The sequence below is a fragment of the Penicillium chrysogenum genome (assembly GCF_028827035.1).
Source record: "Penicillium chrysogenum strain IBT 35668 chromosome Unknown utg000005l_segment0_segment0, whole genome shotgun sequence".
NCBI classification, from domain to species: domain Eukaryota; kingdom Fungi; phylum Ascomycota; class Eurotiomycetes; order Eurotiales; family Aspergillaceae; genus Penicillium; species Penicillium chrysogenum.
Window position 1 is genome coordinate 6628379 of NW_026622753.1, and position 17795 is coordinate 6646173.

Genomic DNA, 17795 nt, shown 5'->3' on the forward strand with positions numbered 1-17795 from the left:
GGTAAGCTGGATTAGTTGAAATGAATGAATGGAATGGAACGGTCCGAAAAAGCAAGGGATATTTGGGCGGTTATATAGGTTAGCCATCAAAGCCGGCCATGCACAGTCTAACAACGGGAAGTTGCCAAAGAAAGAAGCATAAAGACATTGTTGACTCTTTAGGTCTTTGTCCTTCGTTCTTTCACACAAAGACATAAAAGATACTCAAAGAAAACGAGGCATTCCACTTTATAGACGAATTTGAAACAATGATGGAACATAGTCAGATTTGCAGAAAAGCTATGTACAGCAGAAATAGAGAGATCACCGAATGGCAGACGCTCTAAACACCTTGCAGACCCTGAAAAGGCAAAGAAAAATGACGCTGAAGCAAAACATAAGATGAAAATCAAAGAAATAAAAATGGAAAGTAGAAAGTAGAAAGCAAAACTCAAGAAAGCGCAGTATTGTAGGCTTTTTCATTCGCGCGGAGAACCAACCCCATGGAATCCTGTATATGCCACAAGTTTATCCCATTTGATTAACTTTCCCGCGTCGAAATGAAAATTTTATCATGATAATGGCCGTCAGCGTCGTAAAACATGTCCTGCATCGCCGCTAGATTAAGCAGCAACCTCAGTGGGTTGGGGAACGGAGTCGATGGCAGGGCGACGGACGATACCACCCGTGACTGGGAGCTGGGAGCTGGTTCCGCTGAGGAAAGTGTCCACTTCGCGAGCACACTGGCGACCTTCATTAATACCCCTGGAATTATATTAGTGAGTTGCTAATTATAAGGATTGGACGAAAACTCACCAGACAATCAAAGACTGTCCACGGCGGCAGTCACCTGCGGCATAGACGCCGGGAATGTTGGTCGAGTAGTGGCCGGGAGGGGTCTTGATGTTCTTGCGAGGATCAAGCTCAATCTCATCGCCAAATACACGATCCTCGGGACCCAAGAATCCCATAGAGAGGAGCACAAGGTCAGCGGGGAAGAATTGCTCGCTGCCCTCGAGGGTCTTCATGTCCCAGCCGCCGGTAGCGCTCTTGGTCCACTCAACCCGGACAGTGTTGATACCCTTGACGCGGTTGTTTCCATCGTCGACGAACTCGGTCGACATGACACAGTACTCGCGTGGGTCCTTGCCCATATGCGTCTTGACCTCAGTGTGACCATAATCGACACGGTAGATACGGGGCCACTGAGGCCAGGGATTGTCACGGGCACGCTCTGGGGGAGGCTGGGGCAACAACTCGAAGTTGGTCACCGATTTGGCACCATGGCGGACAGAGGTACCAATACAATCATTGCCGGTATCGCCACCACCAATGACGACCACGTGCTTGTCCTTGGCAGAGATGTATTCGCCATCCGAAAGACCAGAGTCGAGAAGGGACTTGGTGTTCTTATGCAAGAACTGCATTGCAAAGTGCACGCCATCCAATTCACGACCAGTGACCTTGAGATCACGCGCAACAGTGGCACCAGTGGCAACAATAACAGCATCATTGGTGGCACGAAGAGACTGCAGAGAAACCTCACAGTCAGGGCCCACAGCAGTGCCCGCAACGAACTTGATACCTTCAGCGGCCATGAGGTCGATACGGCGCTGGACAACCTTCTTGTCAAGCTTCATGTTGGGGATACCATACATGAGAAGACCACCCATTCGGTCGGCACGCTCATAAACGGTGACGCTGTGACCAGCGCGGTTAAGCTGATCAGCAGCAGCCAAGCCCGCAGGCCCAGAGCCGATGATAGCAACGATCTTGCCAGAGCGGGTCTTAGGGGGGGCAGGGAACCATCCAGCCCATCTCGAATCCACGGTCAATGATCGCGCACTCGATGGATTTGATACCAACGGGGTCTTCGTTAATGCCTAGAACACAGGATCCTTCGCAGGGTGCAGGGCAGACACGCCCGGTGAACTCGGGGAAGTTGTTGGTCATGAGCAGACGGTTCAAAGCATCCTGCCATGAGTTGGAAAATACCAACTCGTTCCACTTGGGAATGATGTTGGAAATAGGGCAGCCAGTGTCCGACTGGCAGAATGGAACACCACAGTCCATACAACGGGCAGACTGGTACTTGAGCTCGTCCTCGCTGAGGCGGTGGGAGATTTCGCCCCAGTCACGAGTACGGGTTGTTGCGTTGCGATACTTCTCACTGCGGCGGCTGTACTTCATGAACCCTCTTGTTTTGTCCAAGATCAATGCGGATCGCTTTTTCTCAGCCTTCGAATCGCTAATGCTGTCTTCAATGTCCAGCAAGTCAGTCTTCTTGGAATGATCGGCCTCGGCCCTCTCGGCTTTAACAGGGATGCTGGGAAGCTGAGGAAGAGTGAATTCAGCTTTCTTGGCAGCCTCCGCCTTGGCAGCCTCTTCTTCCATGACGCGCTTGTAGTCGGTCGGCAGAACCTTGACGAAGTGGGGGAGAGCACGAGTAAAGTCGAGCAGGATGCGAGCAGCCAACTCAGAGCCAGTGTAGTGATGGTGGTCTTCAACCAAACCGCGAACAAAGGCAATCTCCGACGGGTCCTCGATACTAGAGATTTCAACCATCTCCAAGTTGACTTTAGAATGGAAGTCCTGGTTCTTATCCAGGACGTAGGCAATACCACCAGACATACCAGCAGCGAAGTTGCGGCCAGTGGGTCCGAGGTTTAGTACACGACCACCAGTCATGTACTCACATCCGTGGTCACCAACACCCTCAACGACGACAGTGGCACCAGAGTTACGGACAGCAAAACGCTCAGCAGCCATGCCACGGAAGTAGCAAGTTCCGCGGGTGGCACCGTAAAGACAAGTGTTACCGACGATGACGTTTTCTTCGGCCTTGAAAGCGGCTCCGCGCGAGGGGTAGACGATGAGGCGGCCACCAGAGAGACCCTTGCCAACATAGTCGTTGGCATCACCTTCCAGCTCAAGGGTGACACCGGGGGCAAGGAAGGCACCAAAGGACTGACCAGCAGAGCCCTTAATGTTCGCGTGGATGGTATCCTGAGGAAGACCAGCTTCGCCATAACGTCTGCTGATCTGATAGGAGAGAGTAGCACCCAGAGCACGGTCAGTATTAACGATATCGCATTCAATCCGGCAGGGTAGACCCTTCTCAAGAGCGAGCTCCGATTCAGCAATCAACTTGTTGTCCAAGCGGGTGTGAAGGCGGTGATCTTGCTTGCGAACATTGTAGGTAGCTACTCCAGGGCGAAGTGAGTGAGCCGGGGTCAGGATGAGTGATAGGTCAATCCGTTCCTGCTTAACATTACGGATATCGTCCCGGACCTTAAGCAGCTCAGCACGACCGACCATCTCGTTGACCGAACGAATGCCCAGCCTGGCCATGATAGCACGCATCTCGTTGGCAACATAGTAGAAGAAGTTAATAACATGCTCCGGTGTACCCTTGAATTTCTGCCTCAGTTCGGGATCCTGAGTCGCGATACCAACAGGGCAGGTATTCAGGTGACATTTCTAGGGAAAATATATTTGTCAATAGGCCGGTCTCATCAGGAAATCAGAGACTGAAGGTACTCACTCTCATCATAATGCATCCCAATGCAATCAGAGGGGTTGTGGCAAACCCATATTCTTCCGCTCCGAGCAGGCAGGCGATGGCAAGGTCACGGCCGGTACGAATTTGGCCATCAGTCTGGACCACAACACGACCACGAAGATCGTTCAAAACCAGAGTTTGATGAGTCTCTGCAAGACCCAGTTCCCAAGGAAGACCGGCATACTTGATACCGGTCCAGCGTGAGGCACCGGTGCCACCATCATGACCAGAGATCAAGATGTGATCAGCCTTGGCCTTGGCCACACCAGAAGCGACAATACCAACACCAACCTCGGATACCAGCTTGACGGAAACACGAGATCGGGGGTTAGAGCACTTGAGATCGTAGATAAGCTGCTTTAGATCTTCAATGGAGTAGATGTCGTGGTGCGGAGGCGGGGAGATAAGACCGACTCCTGGGGTGGAGAATCGAGTGCGAGCAATGGGGCCGACAACCTTGTGGCCGGGTAATTCACCACCCTCACCGGGCTTGGCACCCTGGGCCATCTTGATCTGCAGTTCGTCAGCGTCGGCGAGGTAGTTCGATGTCACACCGAAACGACCAGAAGCAATCTGCTTGATGGCGGACCGCATCGTGTCGCCGTTCTCCATCCTCTTGCTACGCTCGGCATCTTCACCACCCTCGCCAGTGTTCGACTTGCCGCCCAGGCGATTCATGGCAATGGCAAGTGTAGAGTGGGATTCCATAGAGATGGATCCGTAGGACATGGCACCTGTCACGAAGCGGCGGACAATTTCGGTCCAAGGCTCAACCTGGTCAATGGGAATAGGCGTACGCTGATCAAAATCGAAGTCCAACATTCCACGCAAAGTACAGTTCTTGATCTGCTCATGTGCGGACTTGGCGTACGCCTCGTAGGACTTGTCGTTCTTGGTGCGAACGGCATCCTGCACGTTTGCAATACTGGTGGGATCGTTGATATGGGCCTCTCCTCCATCACGCCAGTGGTACTCGCCGGATTCGGGTAGACCGGGGACTTCGACGATCGGACGGGAAGGATAACCGCGCTCATGGAAGGCGAAGGCATCCTGGGCAATCAGATCAAAGGTGATACCACGGATGCGACTGGCAGTACCGGAGAAGCAACGATCGATAACGCTGTCGTCAATGCCAAGGGCTTCGAAAATCTGGGCACCCTTGTAGGACTGGAGAGTAGAGATACCCATCTTACTCATGACCTTGAGGATACCACCATCACAGGATGACTTGTAGTTCTGAACAACCTTCTCATCGGGGATGTCCTTGCGGATCAAGTTTTCCCGATTCATCTTGAGAATACATTCCAGAGCCAGATAAGGGTTGATGGCATCGGCACCATATCCCAGCAGGACACAGTGGTGGTGGACCTCGCGAGCCTCAGCGGTTTCAACTGCCAGGGCCGCAAGCGACCTCCACTTGTTTCGGACGAGATGGTGATGCACCAGACCGGTAGCCAACAAGGCAGAGACTGGAACACGGTCGGCGGATGTAGCACGGTCGGAGAGAATGATGACCTTATCGCCATTCTGGATAGCTTCAGTGGCACCATCGCAGATGGAATCGAGCGCTTCAATATAACCAGCCGTGCCCTTGCTCTTTTCAAATGTGATATCGATAGTTCGCACGGTCCAATCGTTGTGGGCTATGTTGATATTCTTCAAAGCATTGAACTCGGGAATGCTCAGGATGGGAGAGGGAAGACGCAGGCGGTGACATTGCGAAGGGTCCATTTCCAGCAGGTTTCCCTGAGGACCGACGTAACATTCGAGAGACATAACCACAGCCTCCCTGATAGGGTCAATGGGAGGGTTGGTGACCTGAGCAAAGAGCTGACGGAAGTATTCGTAGAGTAGGCGAGGCTGAAGGGCAATACAGGCGAGAGGTGCATCATTACCCATAGAGCCCAAAGCTTCCTTGGAGTCTGCAGCCATAGGGCCAAGAATCAAGCTGACTTGTTCAAACGAGTACCCGAACACTCGGAGGCGGGGGTCGTTCTGAATAGTGTTGTTGTCCAAGGCGAAAGAAAGATCGACGTTCGAGTCAAGTAGCAACTTATTGATAGCAGGGAGCTGTAGAAGCCCCTTGTCCAGCCAGCCGGCAAAGTCCTGGCGGCGGGCAACAGTCTGCTTGAGCTCAGCGTCATCAATGATCCGCCCAGCCACGGTATCAACCAGCAGCATCTTTCCAGGCTGCAAGCGGCCCTTCTGAACGACCCTCTCGGGATCAATATCAATAGCGCCGACCTCGGAAGCACAGACGATGCGGTCATCGTCCATTACGTAGAAACGGCAGGGACGGAGACCGTTACGGTCAAGATTGGCACCGCAATAACGTCCATCGGAGAAAGTGAAAAGAGCTGGGCCATCCCAAGGTTCCATCTGACAGGCAGCCCACTCGTAGAAAGCGGACTTGGCTGGATCCATGGCGGGGTTGTCTTGCCAGGCCTCGGGAATCATAATCATCACAGCCTCCGGCAGAGACAGAACGCCGTTTATCATGAGTAGTTCAAGCACGTTATCGAACGCAGCTGAGTCGGAACCGCCATCCTCAACAATGGGGTAAAGCTTGTCAAGCTCGTCACCAAAGACCTCTGACCGCAGGACACCTTCTCGTGCGCGCATCCAGTTTTTATTTCCTCGCAGGGTGTTGATTTCACCGTTATGGGCAGCCCATCGCAGAGGTTGGGCACGATCCCAGGATGGGAACGTATTTGTAGAGAACCGGGAGTGCACTAGGGCAAAGTGGCCCTCGTAGTCTACGTTCACCAAATCGTGGTAGTACGTGTACACTTGGACGGGAGAGAGTTGACCCTTGTAGACGATGTTCCGGTTGCTGAGAGAGCAGAGGTAGAACCAGTTTCCGAGGCCGATGACATGAGTAGCACGCTTCCGTAGAACGTACAGCTGAAGCTCAAAGGTTCTCTCGTCGAACTTTTCAGTGTCAGTGATCTCTGGCTTGTTGCCTTCACCGTATGCCGATTTCAAGACCACAAATGGCTGCATAACAATGGGCTCTCGAGATAGTGCTGCAGGACCGAGAATAGTTGAGTCCCGTGGCACTTCACGCCATCCAAGAACACGCAAGCCAAGCGTCGTGGCCAGTTCCTCAAAATCCACTATGGACTGCTTGAGAGCTTCCTCGTCGGGCTTGAAGAACAAGTTGCCAACAGCATATTGTCCCAATGGAGGGAGATCCACACCCACCTCACGGGCGAAGTTTTTAATAAAGAATTTGTGTGGAATACTGGTCATCACACCAGCACCGTCACCATCCCGTGCATCAGAGCCAACGGCTCCTCGGTGGGTCATGTTGCACAGCAGATTGCGGGCTGTTCAATTGCCATCAGCTTCACTTGTTCTGGTGTCGTTCCTCAAAGGGCAGAAAACTGGCACTCACCATCGCTAACAATCTTGTGGCTTGGCTTTCCCTTGATGTGACTGGGTTGTCTCGTCAGAATTGAGTTCGTCTTCATGCCTCCAATTGGGGGAGAAAGGAGGGGGAGAGGGGGCACAGTCTTAGAAAATTTCACTCACGCTGCGAAGCCTACACCACAGGCATCCTTCTCATATTCAGGATCGTACAGACCTTGCCGCTCTGGCAGAGCATTGGCCCAGCCATAACCCTTTTCGGGTTGGTACTGAGAATACTCATGAGGAGCCTGTTCTTCACTTATATCTTTGCCATAGAGCTCCTCCAAGTTAAGACCCATTCTTCCGCCGGGAGCCGACAGAGAATGGAATGGTAACTGAAGGGGATTGTTGCTAAGAAGACCCACCCGATTTGGGGATTGACAGCTGGTGATGTCGTCACAGGAAGTCGTGGCGCGAAGGAGGAAGAAATGTGTCAATGATCACCCAGCTTCTGCGAAAGAGTTGAAGATCGAAGAGGGAAAAGGTGAAAGGAGAAACAGAGAAACAGAGAAAAAAGGAGGGGAGAGGGAGAGGGAGAGGAGGGGAAAAAAGGATGGGCGATTACGGCGGGACAGCAGGTCCGGGGATTGCAAGCTCCCGATGTAGCCCAAAAGGGAAAATTACAATGGTGGGGGAGTCTACCGTGGCAAATTGTTAGAAAGCAGCCAAGAGAACGGTAAGGGGAGGTCAAGTGAAAGAAATAAGAGTGAAATATGTGCTACACGATACATTATACACTATACACTATACACTATACATTACATACACATGCTCATACAGCATACCATTTAGTTCTGAACGCACGTTTTAACGATATGAAAAGACAAAATCGACGGAAACAGCCCAAAGAGCCAAAGTAATGATAATCGATAATCATTATGATTACGGAGTGCAAATCATCCCAAGATAAGCATCGCTCGACCAATCAGAGTGAAGATTTTACGACCCTTAGCTCTTTACTACGTCAACTAACTTTCGTGGGGACTCTATACATATACTAACTATATATACTACCTAGGGATATTAGTATATATCAATATAACCTCGTATATTAGTATATCAATATATTCATATATTGAAAACTACCACTACTCCATACTACTTTATATATTCATATTCATTATACTTATCATTTCCTCTTCTCTCTAAAAGCTCAAAGACAAGGTCTAGTGGGTCCCATAGGCCCCATAGGCCCATAGGCCCATAGAGACCCATAAAAGGATCAGAGCTGCTCATTGGACATATTCAAAGTGCATCCAATGTACTCCGTCCTCCGTACTCCCCAAGAATAAGGACAATCCTCACATGTTAACCCGGGTGAATGGGCGCACTCCCTAGTGGGGCAAAGATGTGCTTAATCCATTTGATTTCGAGCCGCTGGTTTGCGTTTTCTGCAGGAGAACCGAAAGCAAAAAGTACTAAAAAATTTACTCCAAAAGTACCAATCTAAATAAAAAAGGATTCAAGTTTATACAAAAAAAAGAGGAATACGGAAAGAAAATAACAAGTAGGAAATTGTTCCAAGGGGTAAAGACGAATGGTAAAGACATCAATTGATCCATTGAAATGCATAAATACCTGTAACGGTAACGACACATTCCGACAACGGCCAAGTCCATCCCGGGTTTTCCCTCTCACCTTACTTTGGAGATGCCAATGGACGTAGCTAGCCCGATTTCGGGCCCTGAGCCGTTTGCGGATGACCATTTCAGCTCATTCTTTTAAGGTCACCCCAACTGCCTTATTGTTCCATAATGGCCTGTTGACTAGGCATTCATAGTGCCCCCGAGAATATGGGAATTCATCTGCTAATTGATCATGTTTCCCTATATTTTACATTCCAGAAATATGCTTTACTTGTAGGGATAAATTGAAAGAGTTAAGAGTCCGGAGGAAAGTGATCCGTCCAGACATGCGAAGATCTAGAGATAAGGTAGTTAGAAGATGATAATTAGAATACATAACTCTGATCTCTCTAAGGATCTCTTCTCCTCTTTTCGCCTGGCTGTCTACATCGTATACGAGTCCACGGGTGTGTCAGCCCATTACAATATACATTGATATCACGATCGGGTGAAACAGGACCAGTATTCTCCGCATCATGTTCCTCTTTTTTCAATGGTTCATATACACTATCTTCTAAGCTGCATTGTATACATCTGTTACCTACAACATACAACATACCACATACCACATAGTAGTATGTCCAATGTACTCCGTACCCGTGTTCATAACCCCAGAGTGGATATCACATGATCCCCACCTTTTCTGCGTCCAGTGAAAGTGCACATGAAAGTCAGACGCCATTCATTTTCTTTTTCAAATTTCGAAACACCCGGCTTTTTCCGACTGTCCTCCTGTCCTTAAGTTCACCGAGTTGCTGGTATCGGGTAGTTTCGGAAATATCCACAACTTTATGTTGTAGACATTGGCTGGAATGTTGAGTGCTCTATTAACTACTTACTCTGTACTCCGTATGCTCCATACCTCCTTATTTTGAAACTCAGGATTCTACTTTAACTAATACTCAATTTTAGATTCACGGTAATATCTTAGAACTACATTGAAATTTCTCTAGGACATCGCAGTGGGAATAACGATGAAGCAGCATCTCACTTCCTGTATTCAGGTCTTGTCTTGTACGAAGTAGGTCTCAGGCAGTAATCATTTAGCTGAGACCTAAACTCACATCTCCACTGGTCCTAGACTTATGCATTGTAGGACGGCGTACATATGCAGTGTCTGTAGCTATGTAAGGGCCTGGATTAATGAAAGCCTGGCACCATCATTCACTGGGATCTGCTCTCGAAGTACGGAGTACAACGGTGAGAGCATTGCTAATTTGCCTTGAAGCTAAAACTAGACACTTCATTGTTCAAAGATGAAATTCAACCTGATCCCTTCGACCCATATAATATAGAATGCTGTTTAAAGCTATAGACATTTCCAATGTTAATAGAAGATACTATGCGGAATATAATTAACCTCCAAACTACTTGAAAGAGCCTTTTTATACATGATGCTTAGCTACCTAGGTAGGTACCTACAACATAGGTAGGTATGGAAGTAGTTAGGATTCCCCGCATAGATGAAAATTGATTGGCTGTGGAGCTCCAGCCTTTTCTGCGCGCTTTCCCCGTTGGATCTTTCCAAGGTTGGATTATAACGCCCTTGACATCTCCAATTGCTTCTCTATATCTTCTTCCTTTCATCAAAGCTCACACGGGTGAAGTCCTAGTACCCGGTAGCCACTCCTCGCCCCACACCATAAACAAACTGCTACTTTGTACCGCTACAACCCGCCGTATCTCCAAATCGCAGGGACATCCCCACAAAGCTCCATAAACAGAAACCCTGGCATACAATATAGGCAGGGTATTCCCAAATGTGATATTGAAACAATCATTGCAGTGATGCTCACCCTTTCATCCATCACCCCGCGCGACGTAGGTGCTGGCGCATCTCAAACCAGCCCTCGAGGAAATTAACAACTTGATAGTCCCACGAACTCTGGTTCGGATCCTCTCAACCATATCGCTCTACCTCCGATCAACAAGCTGGCGACAATTCCGCTGCAAACCACCTCGCCCGACGCAATGCCGGCACGTCGTCCAGCAGTAATCGCTCATTCATGCCATCCCGCTCTTCTGCCAACACAATTGCCACATTGGCCGCAGAAGAACGCTCACTACGCGCTCGAAAATTGAACATCGCGTCGTTTGGATACTCATGGATCAAACCGGCGGGGTGTGCGAAGACAATGCTCGGTATGAAAGAGGAGGAAGCGGAGCGCGAAGAGGCGCTACAGGCTGCCGCGGCTGAGATGGAGGCTGCAGAGGGAGAAGGAATTATGGATGATGACATAGGGATGCAGAGAGAGGAAGTAGAAGAGGATGAAGGCATGGAACGTGATTTGGATGACGATATCCCCAACGCGGAGGAGGAGGCCTCGGGTCTTATCGAGGAAGGCGAAGAAGGGCTTGAGGAAGATGACATTGGAGATGAAGGGTCATATATGGAGCGCGACTTGGATGATGACATCCCTGAAGGTTTCCCCGATGATGACTATGGGGGCTCAGGCCTGTATGACGAAGAAGAGGACGATTTCGACAACCAGCCTGATCTGGATGCGGAGATACCTGCCGCCGACGGTGACAGTGTGAGTGAAGACATGACGCGCGACCTCGACCATGATATCCCAGATGCTGCAGAGCAAGGTTCGGAGCAAGAAGGGGAATGGCAGCACACGGACAGCGAAGAGGAGCTGAGTGATGAGGACGATGAAAACGAACCCAGTATTATCCAAACCAGGTTTGCGGAGAACTTCCGCACCAGCACGCCAAACAGTCGTGGCTTGCCTCCACCTCCAACTTTGCGCCGCGAGCCCGAGACTGAAGCCCAACGCCGTTTCCTCAATCGCTGGAGCGGTGGTGGCGATGCGTTGGATTCCAGCAGCATGCTTTACAGCGACGAAGACCTGCGCGCGTCCATAACGAGTCAGGGCAGTCGACGAAGCGGGTTTGCCAGAAGGTTCCCGCGCCACATCGGAGGGCCTAGGGATAGTCTGAACTAGCGAAGCTATCCAAAATGATGTTAGACTTGTTCGGTATCATCTACGGCGTTTTCGTGTCAGGTTAAAAAGATAGACCTAGGGGGTCTGCCTCGGAGTTTTGATAGCAGCTTACGATACCTCCTTATAAGAAGATTCAATGAACATGACTTCAAACACGTTTTGAGGTAAACACAGCCAGGGGAATCAAAGCTTGACCTATAAATGGTTTCTTTTGTCAGGATAGTCCCTGTATGTTGTTTTAAATGCACTATGTACAGTTTTCTTAAAACATCTTCCAATACCAACCCAGAAATAACCTAACCATCACCGGATCACATCGGACATCCTTCCTGGATTATCTCCGGAGATGGATGCCAGGAAGATCTCCAACGTGCCAACCCAGAAAGCGGTACGTGGCCGACATCTGAGCCAATGGAAGAGGTTTTCATATACATGGCTCAAAGAATCCATACTCCCAGAACACCTCATAGCACCAAAGCCAAGATCCCCATGCTGAAGATACTGATAAGTCATGCGCGTGGTTCGATCCATACGAGAAAAAGCAAAAGAGAAAGTCGCTGGGTTTTGCGTGAAGTAAGACGAGAGATTAAAGATGATAAAGACGAAAAAGGCGGGCGTGGACGACATAGTATAGAACGCAAGTGCACGTCTTCGAGAGACAGCAAGGGTATACGTTCAAAATACCCATACATAGAAGAACAGGAGGAAGACGGCGAAAAAGAAGCCGAGCCAAACTCGCCAGCCGATGCCGGTGCTGTCGGCCATGCGAAGCATGCGGTTCATATTCCCGCGGAGTCGGACTCGGGTGTTGTCGAATGAATCGTTGAGGTCGGTGATGTGGGAGGTGTCTCGGATTTCATCGCCAATTGCGAGTGTGATCTAGATGGTTTTCCTGTCAGCGGTTGCCATTAAACGACCACCTGCTTTTGCTGGGTCTGGAGATTTGGGGTGCAGGCTTCTTACATTCTTCAACATTTTGACCTTGGCACTGATACCCTCAACTTCAGCGTCATTCTGTGACTCGAGAGATGAGAGAACTGCATCGGAGTAGTGCCCCCTATAACAAAGACTTGGTTAGCAACTACACATCCTTCCTCGGAAGAACGACGGAAGACCTCAAAAGATCATGAGCCACTCAACGCACTTTTTGTCAGGCGATGCACTTTGATATCCCGCTCCAGCTGCACCGCTACTCGCGTAACCATTAGGTGCTGGACTGGAGTAGCCCCCATACCCGTATCCACCAGGTTGTTGGGCAGGCGATCTGCTAGCTTGGCGAGAGTCGCCACCGTATTGATCGAAGAGAGACGAAGAGGCGCGGGGATCACGTTGACGCGGAAATCTATTTCGATTACTGCTGCTTTAGCTAGCTGAAGGCGACCTTATAATGAACCGAGATATTGATGGTGGAACTATACCGTGAAGCCATGGCGGTCGTGGAATGTAGCTAGAGTTCGCGACGGGAGGGAGAGGAGGAACATAAACTGCAGGTGGATAAGTTGTTCAGCAGCAATGGGGCATTTGGTAAAAGGTCAAAATCCAAGGCGATCACTGTTCAAGTCCTCGATGCTTGCGGAGCTAAAAACATCAAGGTGGCCATAGCGTTGTTATTCGCCGAACAGCAGAACAGCACGTGATAGACCAAGTTCTAGAATCGACATGCGGGATACACAGCAGTTGTGGTTCATGTGGGATTCTGTTTATTCTCGATTAGGTCAGGTAGGATTGATTATGGTGGAATACAATGGGCAATGATGCGTTGCCCATTCCAAGCTGTGGATATCCATTAGCTCTACAAATTACATCATCATAGGCTGAACCCATAGGCATCGGCCGATCCATAATGGACTAGGTGTATATTAACGGGTTTAGGAACAGAGAACCGAAGAGATATTCATTGATTCATTGCCATCACACAATCGTGAGACATGTTATGGACACACGCGAAAGAAAAACATCGTGGAGACCGATCCGTGGCGCCTATCGTTCAAAGCAATTCCATGCCACCCGGAAGTTTTGTATTCATCGAGCTTAGTCGCGCATCTGATCATCATCGTTGGTCTCGTTGTCCTCACGGCTCTGGTATTCCTCATCATCCTCCTCGTCATCCTCCATCTCATCGGTGGAGATCTTGGAGTAGTCAATGACCTTGCCGCGTGTGCGTCGGCCACCCTGGATGATGTTGCTCTGGTCGATGGGGTCGTTGAGGTTGTCTTGTGTGTCTTCATCCTCATCTAGGAACAGAAAGGGTCAGTATGAAGTCAATCGACGGTCATTCTGAAGCATGTGGCCATTCAGACATGGTTGCTTGGGTGATCGTTGGGGGGGAGGGGGTACACACCATTGTCAGCCTAGTAACGCGCGAGGAAGTCAGCATAAAAGGAATTGGTTGGGCGTGGAAACTGAAGACTCACGATCTCGTTCTCGCTCTCAGACTCGCTCTCCTCATCCATGCTCATATCTTGCGTGGGGTCAGCCTTGCCCTTGCCCTTGGCGAAGGCTTCCTCGTTGGGGTTGGAAATAGTCGTCTGGTCAGCCATGATGAGGTTTAGTTAGAGTGGATGGAGAATTGTAGGAAGGATGGTTGGTGGAAAGGGGGCAAGGGAAATTTAAAAGACGGTCTGCAAAGTAAGGTCCTCCCCCTCGAACCAAAACAACCTGCAAGGGCGATCTCACCGTCTGATTGGCTATCGCGGGTGATCAAACCCCGTGACAGATCTTGCCCTGAGGCACCAAGTACAAGTGCCAACCGGAAACGAACTGAAAATGAATTGAAAGAAGTAAAGTAAGCAAATATATAAAAGCTATCTAACTTGGTTCTATAGGCAAGTGATAACCCCAGGCATCAGCAATATTACAACATACTAGTACGCTACCTTTGTCTGCATTTGTGAAGTGTGAAGAGGCAACTTTCATAAATTTCATATTATAACGCATAATATCAGCTATTCCTTTACTGAATCATGAAAGTAAATCAGCTTTCAAGAGCAAAACATCTTTCCACAGACGTTGCATCATTGCCCCACCATTTTGGCATCGAAATTTGCTTGCCTGCTCCGAAAAAGAAGAAGACCAGCAACATGTTGAGATTAAATCCAGCATCAAACGCAGCAGCAAGTAAGTAATTGTACCGCTTCCAAACCTCGAAATGGCGACGATAAGCCCAATACATTACAACATACCCACCAATAATGGCAGATGTGTAACCAGTACTGATGTTACCATAGAACATCGCCAGTCCCCCAAAGAAGATACTGACATTCCACAGGTCAATTCGAAGCTGAGGGAAGAATCGGTGGAAACAGAAGAGAATGGGAGGAATGGCTGCCCCTATAAGGAATGACCAGGGAAGCACGGCCATTTCTGTCTCAGCAAAAAGCCTCTTTGGACCAAGCACAGCGTACTGAACTCCCATTGTGTTTGAAGTCCGCAAGGACTGCCCTGTCCATTGATTTAATGGGTCCATTTTTTTACCAGTCAAATAATCTCCTTTGGTGTCCATGATCCAACGAATGACAGCATAGTTGATTGGAACACCCATACAAGTGCCGAAAACTTGAGAGAAGAAAACCGTGCGGGGCGGAATGTGCATGTAGTGACCGATCTTTTGGTCCTGGAGCATATACTGCGCACGATACCAGGCGTCACCCGCAATAGACCCATAGACAGAAGGGCCACAGGGGTGTTGGTGGGCCTCTCCGGCTTTTGTATGGACCATGTAGCCGTACATGAGTTCGTTGAAAGAGCCCGTCTCAAGCTGGTAGTTGGAAATGGCGTAAAGCCAAGCAAAAGGGATGACCAGGATGGCAGCACTCGCAAGTGCCACAAACAACGTCCAGATCGGGATGAAGAGATGTCCGAGTGCAAGGAATACAATCAGAATGATAAAGGCTACGGAGAATAGAATAGCATACCACCACCATGGAATCTCTTTGTACTGTCTCTGGATAACGTTGAGACGGTCGTGATACTGGTGATGAATGCTTTCACTCTTCGTGGATTTCTCTGCCTTGCGAGACGACCAGATCCTTCGGACATTCCCGGAAACCTGTGCGTATCCAAATGTCAAGATCCAAGTGACCGCTGCTGGAAGTTTGGCGTAGTCGAAAAATGTCGCCCATACATTTTGCAACCCCATATACATCGGCCCATACTCCTCATAAGCGGTCATGTTCAGATGATAGTCCGGGGTGAGTACATCGAGGGTCGGGTAGGTTGTACCATTTCCCAGGAAAAGGCTATTTGACATGAGTCCATGCTTGAAAGAACCTAGATTCCCCCACTTTGCTGCAGGAAGTAGGACCCAACAATTGAAAGCAAAGGCCAAGAACAAGATGACCTGAGTCCAGTATGGGGTCGTCATGATAGAGGATCCATTCCAATTCACGTTTGACCAGTCCAACGAGAGATTGAGGAAGCCCATTCCACCAATGCCTGAGCCAATGAAGTTGGCCACCGGATTGCGAGGTGCTACCCAACATAGGAAGGCCAAAGATGAGGCGAACGGGAAAACATACTCTGGAAGGAATTGCCACATGGTCATCCCTAGAAGCGCAAAGAAGAACACCTTCATCTGGCGCCGAGCGAGAGCCGACGAGGTGTCTGTTTTGCGGAAAGTCTCGAACAATGTTGTCTGCATCAAAGCCTGGGGCCAGATGTACTCCGGGTCAGGCAAAAGGATCTGACGGGCAAGAGCAGCAAAGGAGTAGCCAATCCATACGATCGAAAGCATGAAGAAGATTGCAACCGCCGGATTGACTCGTGTACCGTACCAAAGCTCTGCTAGGACGATAGGAGCATATCCCAGATTGTACGTAGCTCCAGAAGCTGCAGTCAGTGTGACCAAGACATGCTCCTTGATGCTCCATGGGGCGGGTTCAGGCTAAAAGAAAAGCGAGTGCCAGGTAGTCCAATCTTCCAGTCCGGAAAGACTCTGGCCATAAAGTGACCGGCATAGTGACAGGCTATTTGAACAAAGAAGATGGAGTATGGTGCCTTCGTTGTGCGGAAGTAACTCATTTGCGACAAAAAGGCTCCAGGGATAACAAAGATGATCGAGAGCACAAAGTAACGAAAGGTGATCGTCGGTAAGTTGGGGTCATCGGTCAGGTTGATCAGTTGTCTCACGGACAAGGGCAATGCAGCAATCTCGGGGTTATCGTGTGTCTCTTGTTCAATGGCGGCTGTTTCCCCCTTGAAATGGAGGCTTTCTTCGTCCACTGCGGTGTCCGCCACATTTGGGCTTTTAGAAGGGAACTCTAGACCCTCTGAGCCCATAGTCCCTTGATCTATTTTGACCTCGAATTGGTCCTCGGGCCTCTTACTCTTCAATGCAGTGAACATGTCGAAGAGGATTCAGAAGAATCCAGAGGAATCCTAATGAGATACGATAGCCCATGAAATATATTCTCTCAAAACTAAATCTACTTTAAAAATGTCTCATGATGTGCGACTGGGGTAAATATTCGCAATCCTAAAGAGATAAAGAAGGAATTCCCGATTGGATAGGAAATGCCACCTGTGCATGTTACATCTACAAGGGTAAGGAGAAATGCTTAGCGCGGATGGCGCAAGGCTTCTTGGCCCAGCCTTTCTAAGGCTTAGGAAGAATAAGAAATATGAGGCAACTGTAGTTTCTCCGGAGTAACTCCGATTTGTTTAGAACGGGATAGATTACAGATGTTCCTACTCCATAACTCTCTCTCTGTACTGTGTACTCCGCACTCCGTAGGTAGGATACACATCAGGCTCTTGGAAGGGGAATTAGAGGGTTCCCATGTTTACTATTCTACATGATATGGCTAGATGAGACACAGGTTCTTAAGTTCTTTATTAAGTTCTTTATGTTGTATAAGCATGTAGCTAGATCATTCAAGTTAATACCTTGGTGAGACTGAAAGATAGTCTGAATTGACTTTTTAAGAAAGTGTGAGAATTTAGCCATCTATAAATGTTACCTGCATGCCTAGGTAGATACCTAGATAGATAGGTGATGGATATGATGGATGTGGAAAGAAAAGCCGTGGAAGGTTCCATGGGAACCTTAGGCAGCTATGATTATATAATATACTGTGTATTTCCGGAAAAACACACATCCGAAGTTAGTCAGCAGATTTCAAATGGTCATGAACTCACTATGACGCATACATAACTGACCATACCATTACCAATAATACCTTCACCCCAAGACAACCCAAAACATATAATCATACGGTCTCCCATGGTGACCAGTATTCATCCTGTATTAATACCATATTTGACACCGCCTTA

The 17795-nt window shown here is 49.0% G+C and overlaps 5 protein-coding genes across 5 annotated transcripts; 1 reads left to right on the top strand and 4 right to left on the bottom strand.

Annotated features, from left to right (window-relative positions):
- Nucleotides 1–602: 602 nt before the first annotated feature.
- N7489_010922 (glutamate synthase (NADH)) lies at nucleotides 603–7251 on the bottom strand (the record flags this gene model as incomplete). The annotated part of the gene is given in 6 exon segments (XM_056716671.1): nucleotides 603–744; nucleotides 796–1766; nucleotides 1786–3459; nucleotides 3524–6870; nucleotides 6939–6979; nucleotides 7076–7251. 6 exon segments carry the CDS (start codon nucleotides 7249–7251, stop codon nucleotides 603–605), a joined length of 6351 nt encoding a protein of 2116 aa, XP_056564293.1.
- A 3114-nt stretch (nucleotides 7252–10365) lies between these two features.
- On the top strand, nucleotides 10366–11525 carry N7489_010923 (uncharacterized protein; the record flags this gene model as incomplete). The annotated part of the gene is made up of 2 exons (XM_056716672.1): nucleotides 10366–10398; nucleotides 10452–11525. The coding sequence occupies 2 exons, from the start codon at nucleotides 10366–10368 to the stop codon at nucleotides 11523–11525; spliced, it is 1107 nt and encodes a 368-aa protein (XP_056564294.1).
- A 675-nt stretch (nucleotides 11526–12200) lies between these two features.
- N7489_010924 (SNARE domain- containing protein) lies at nucleotides 12201–12954 on the bottom strand (the record flags this gene model as incomplete). The annotated part of the gene is made up of 4 exons (XM_056716673.1): nucleotides 12201–12404; nucleotides 12489–12582; nucleotides 12670–12867; nucleotides 12944–12954. 4 exons carry the CDS (start codon nucleotides 12952–12954, stop codon nucleotides 12201–12203), a joined length of 507 nt encoding a protein of 168 aa, XP_056564295.1.
- Nucleotides 12955–13556: 602 nt separating this feature from the next.
- Nucleotides 13557–14065, bottom strand: N7489_010925 (histone H2A.Z-specific chaperone CHZ1; the record flags this gene model as incomplete). The annotated part of the gene is made up of 3 exons (XM_056716674.1): nucleotides 13557–13759; nucleotides 13867–13876; nucleotides 13940–14065. 3 exons carry the CDS (start codon nucleotides 14063–14065, stop codon nucleotides 13557–13559), a joined length of 339 nt encoding a protein of 112 aa, XP_056564296.1.
- Nucleotides 14066–14499: 434 nt separating this feature from the next.
- N7489_010926 (OPT family oligopeptide transporter) lies at nucleotides 14500–16868 on the bottom strand (the record flags this gene model as incomplete). The annotated part of the gene is made up of 2 exons (XM_056716675.1): nucleotides 14500–16407; nucleotides 16458–16868. The coding sequence occupies 2 exons, from the start codon at nucleotides 16866–16868 to the stop codon at nucleotides 14500–14502; spliced, it is 2319 nt and encodes a 772-aa protein (XP_056564297.1).
- Between the last annotated feature and the right edge of the window lie 927 nt (nucleotides 16869–17795).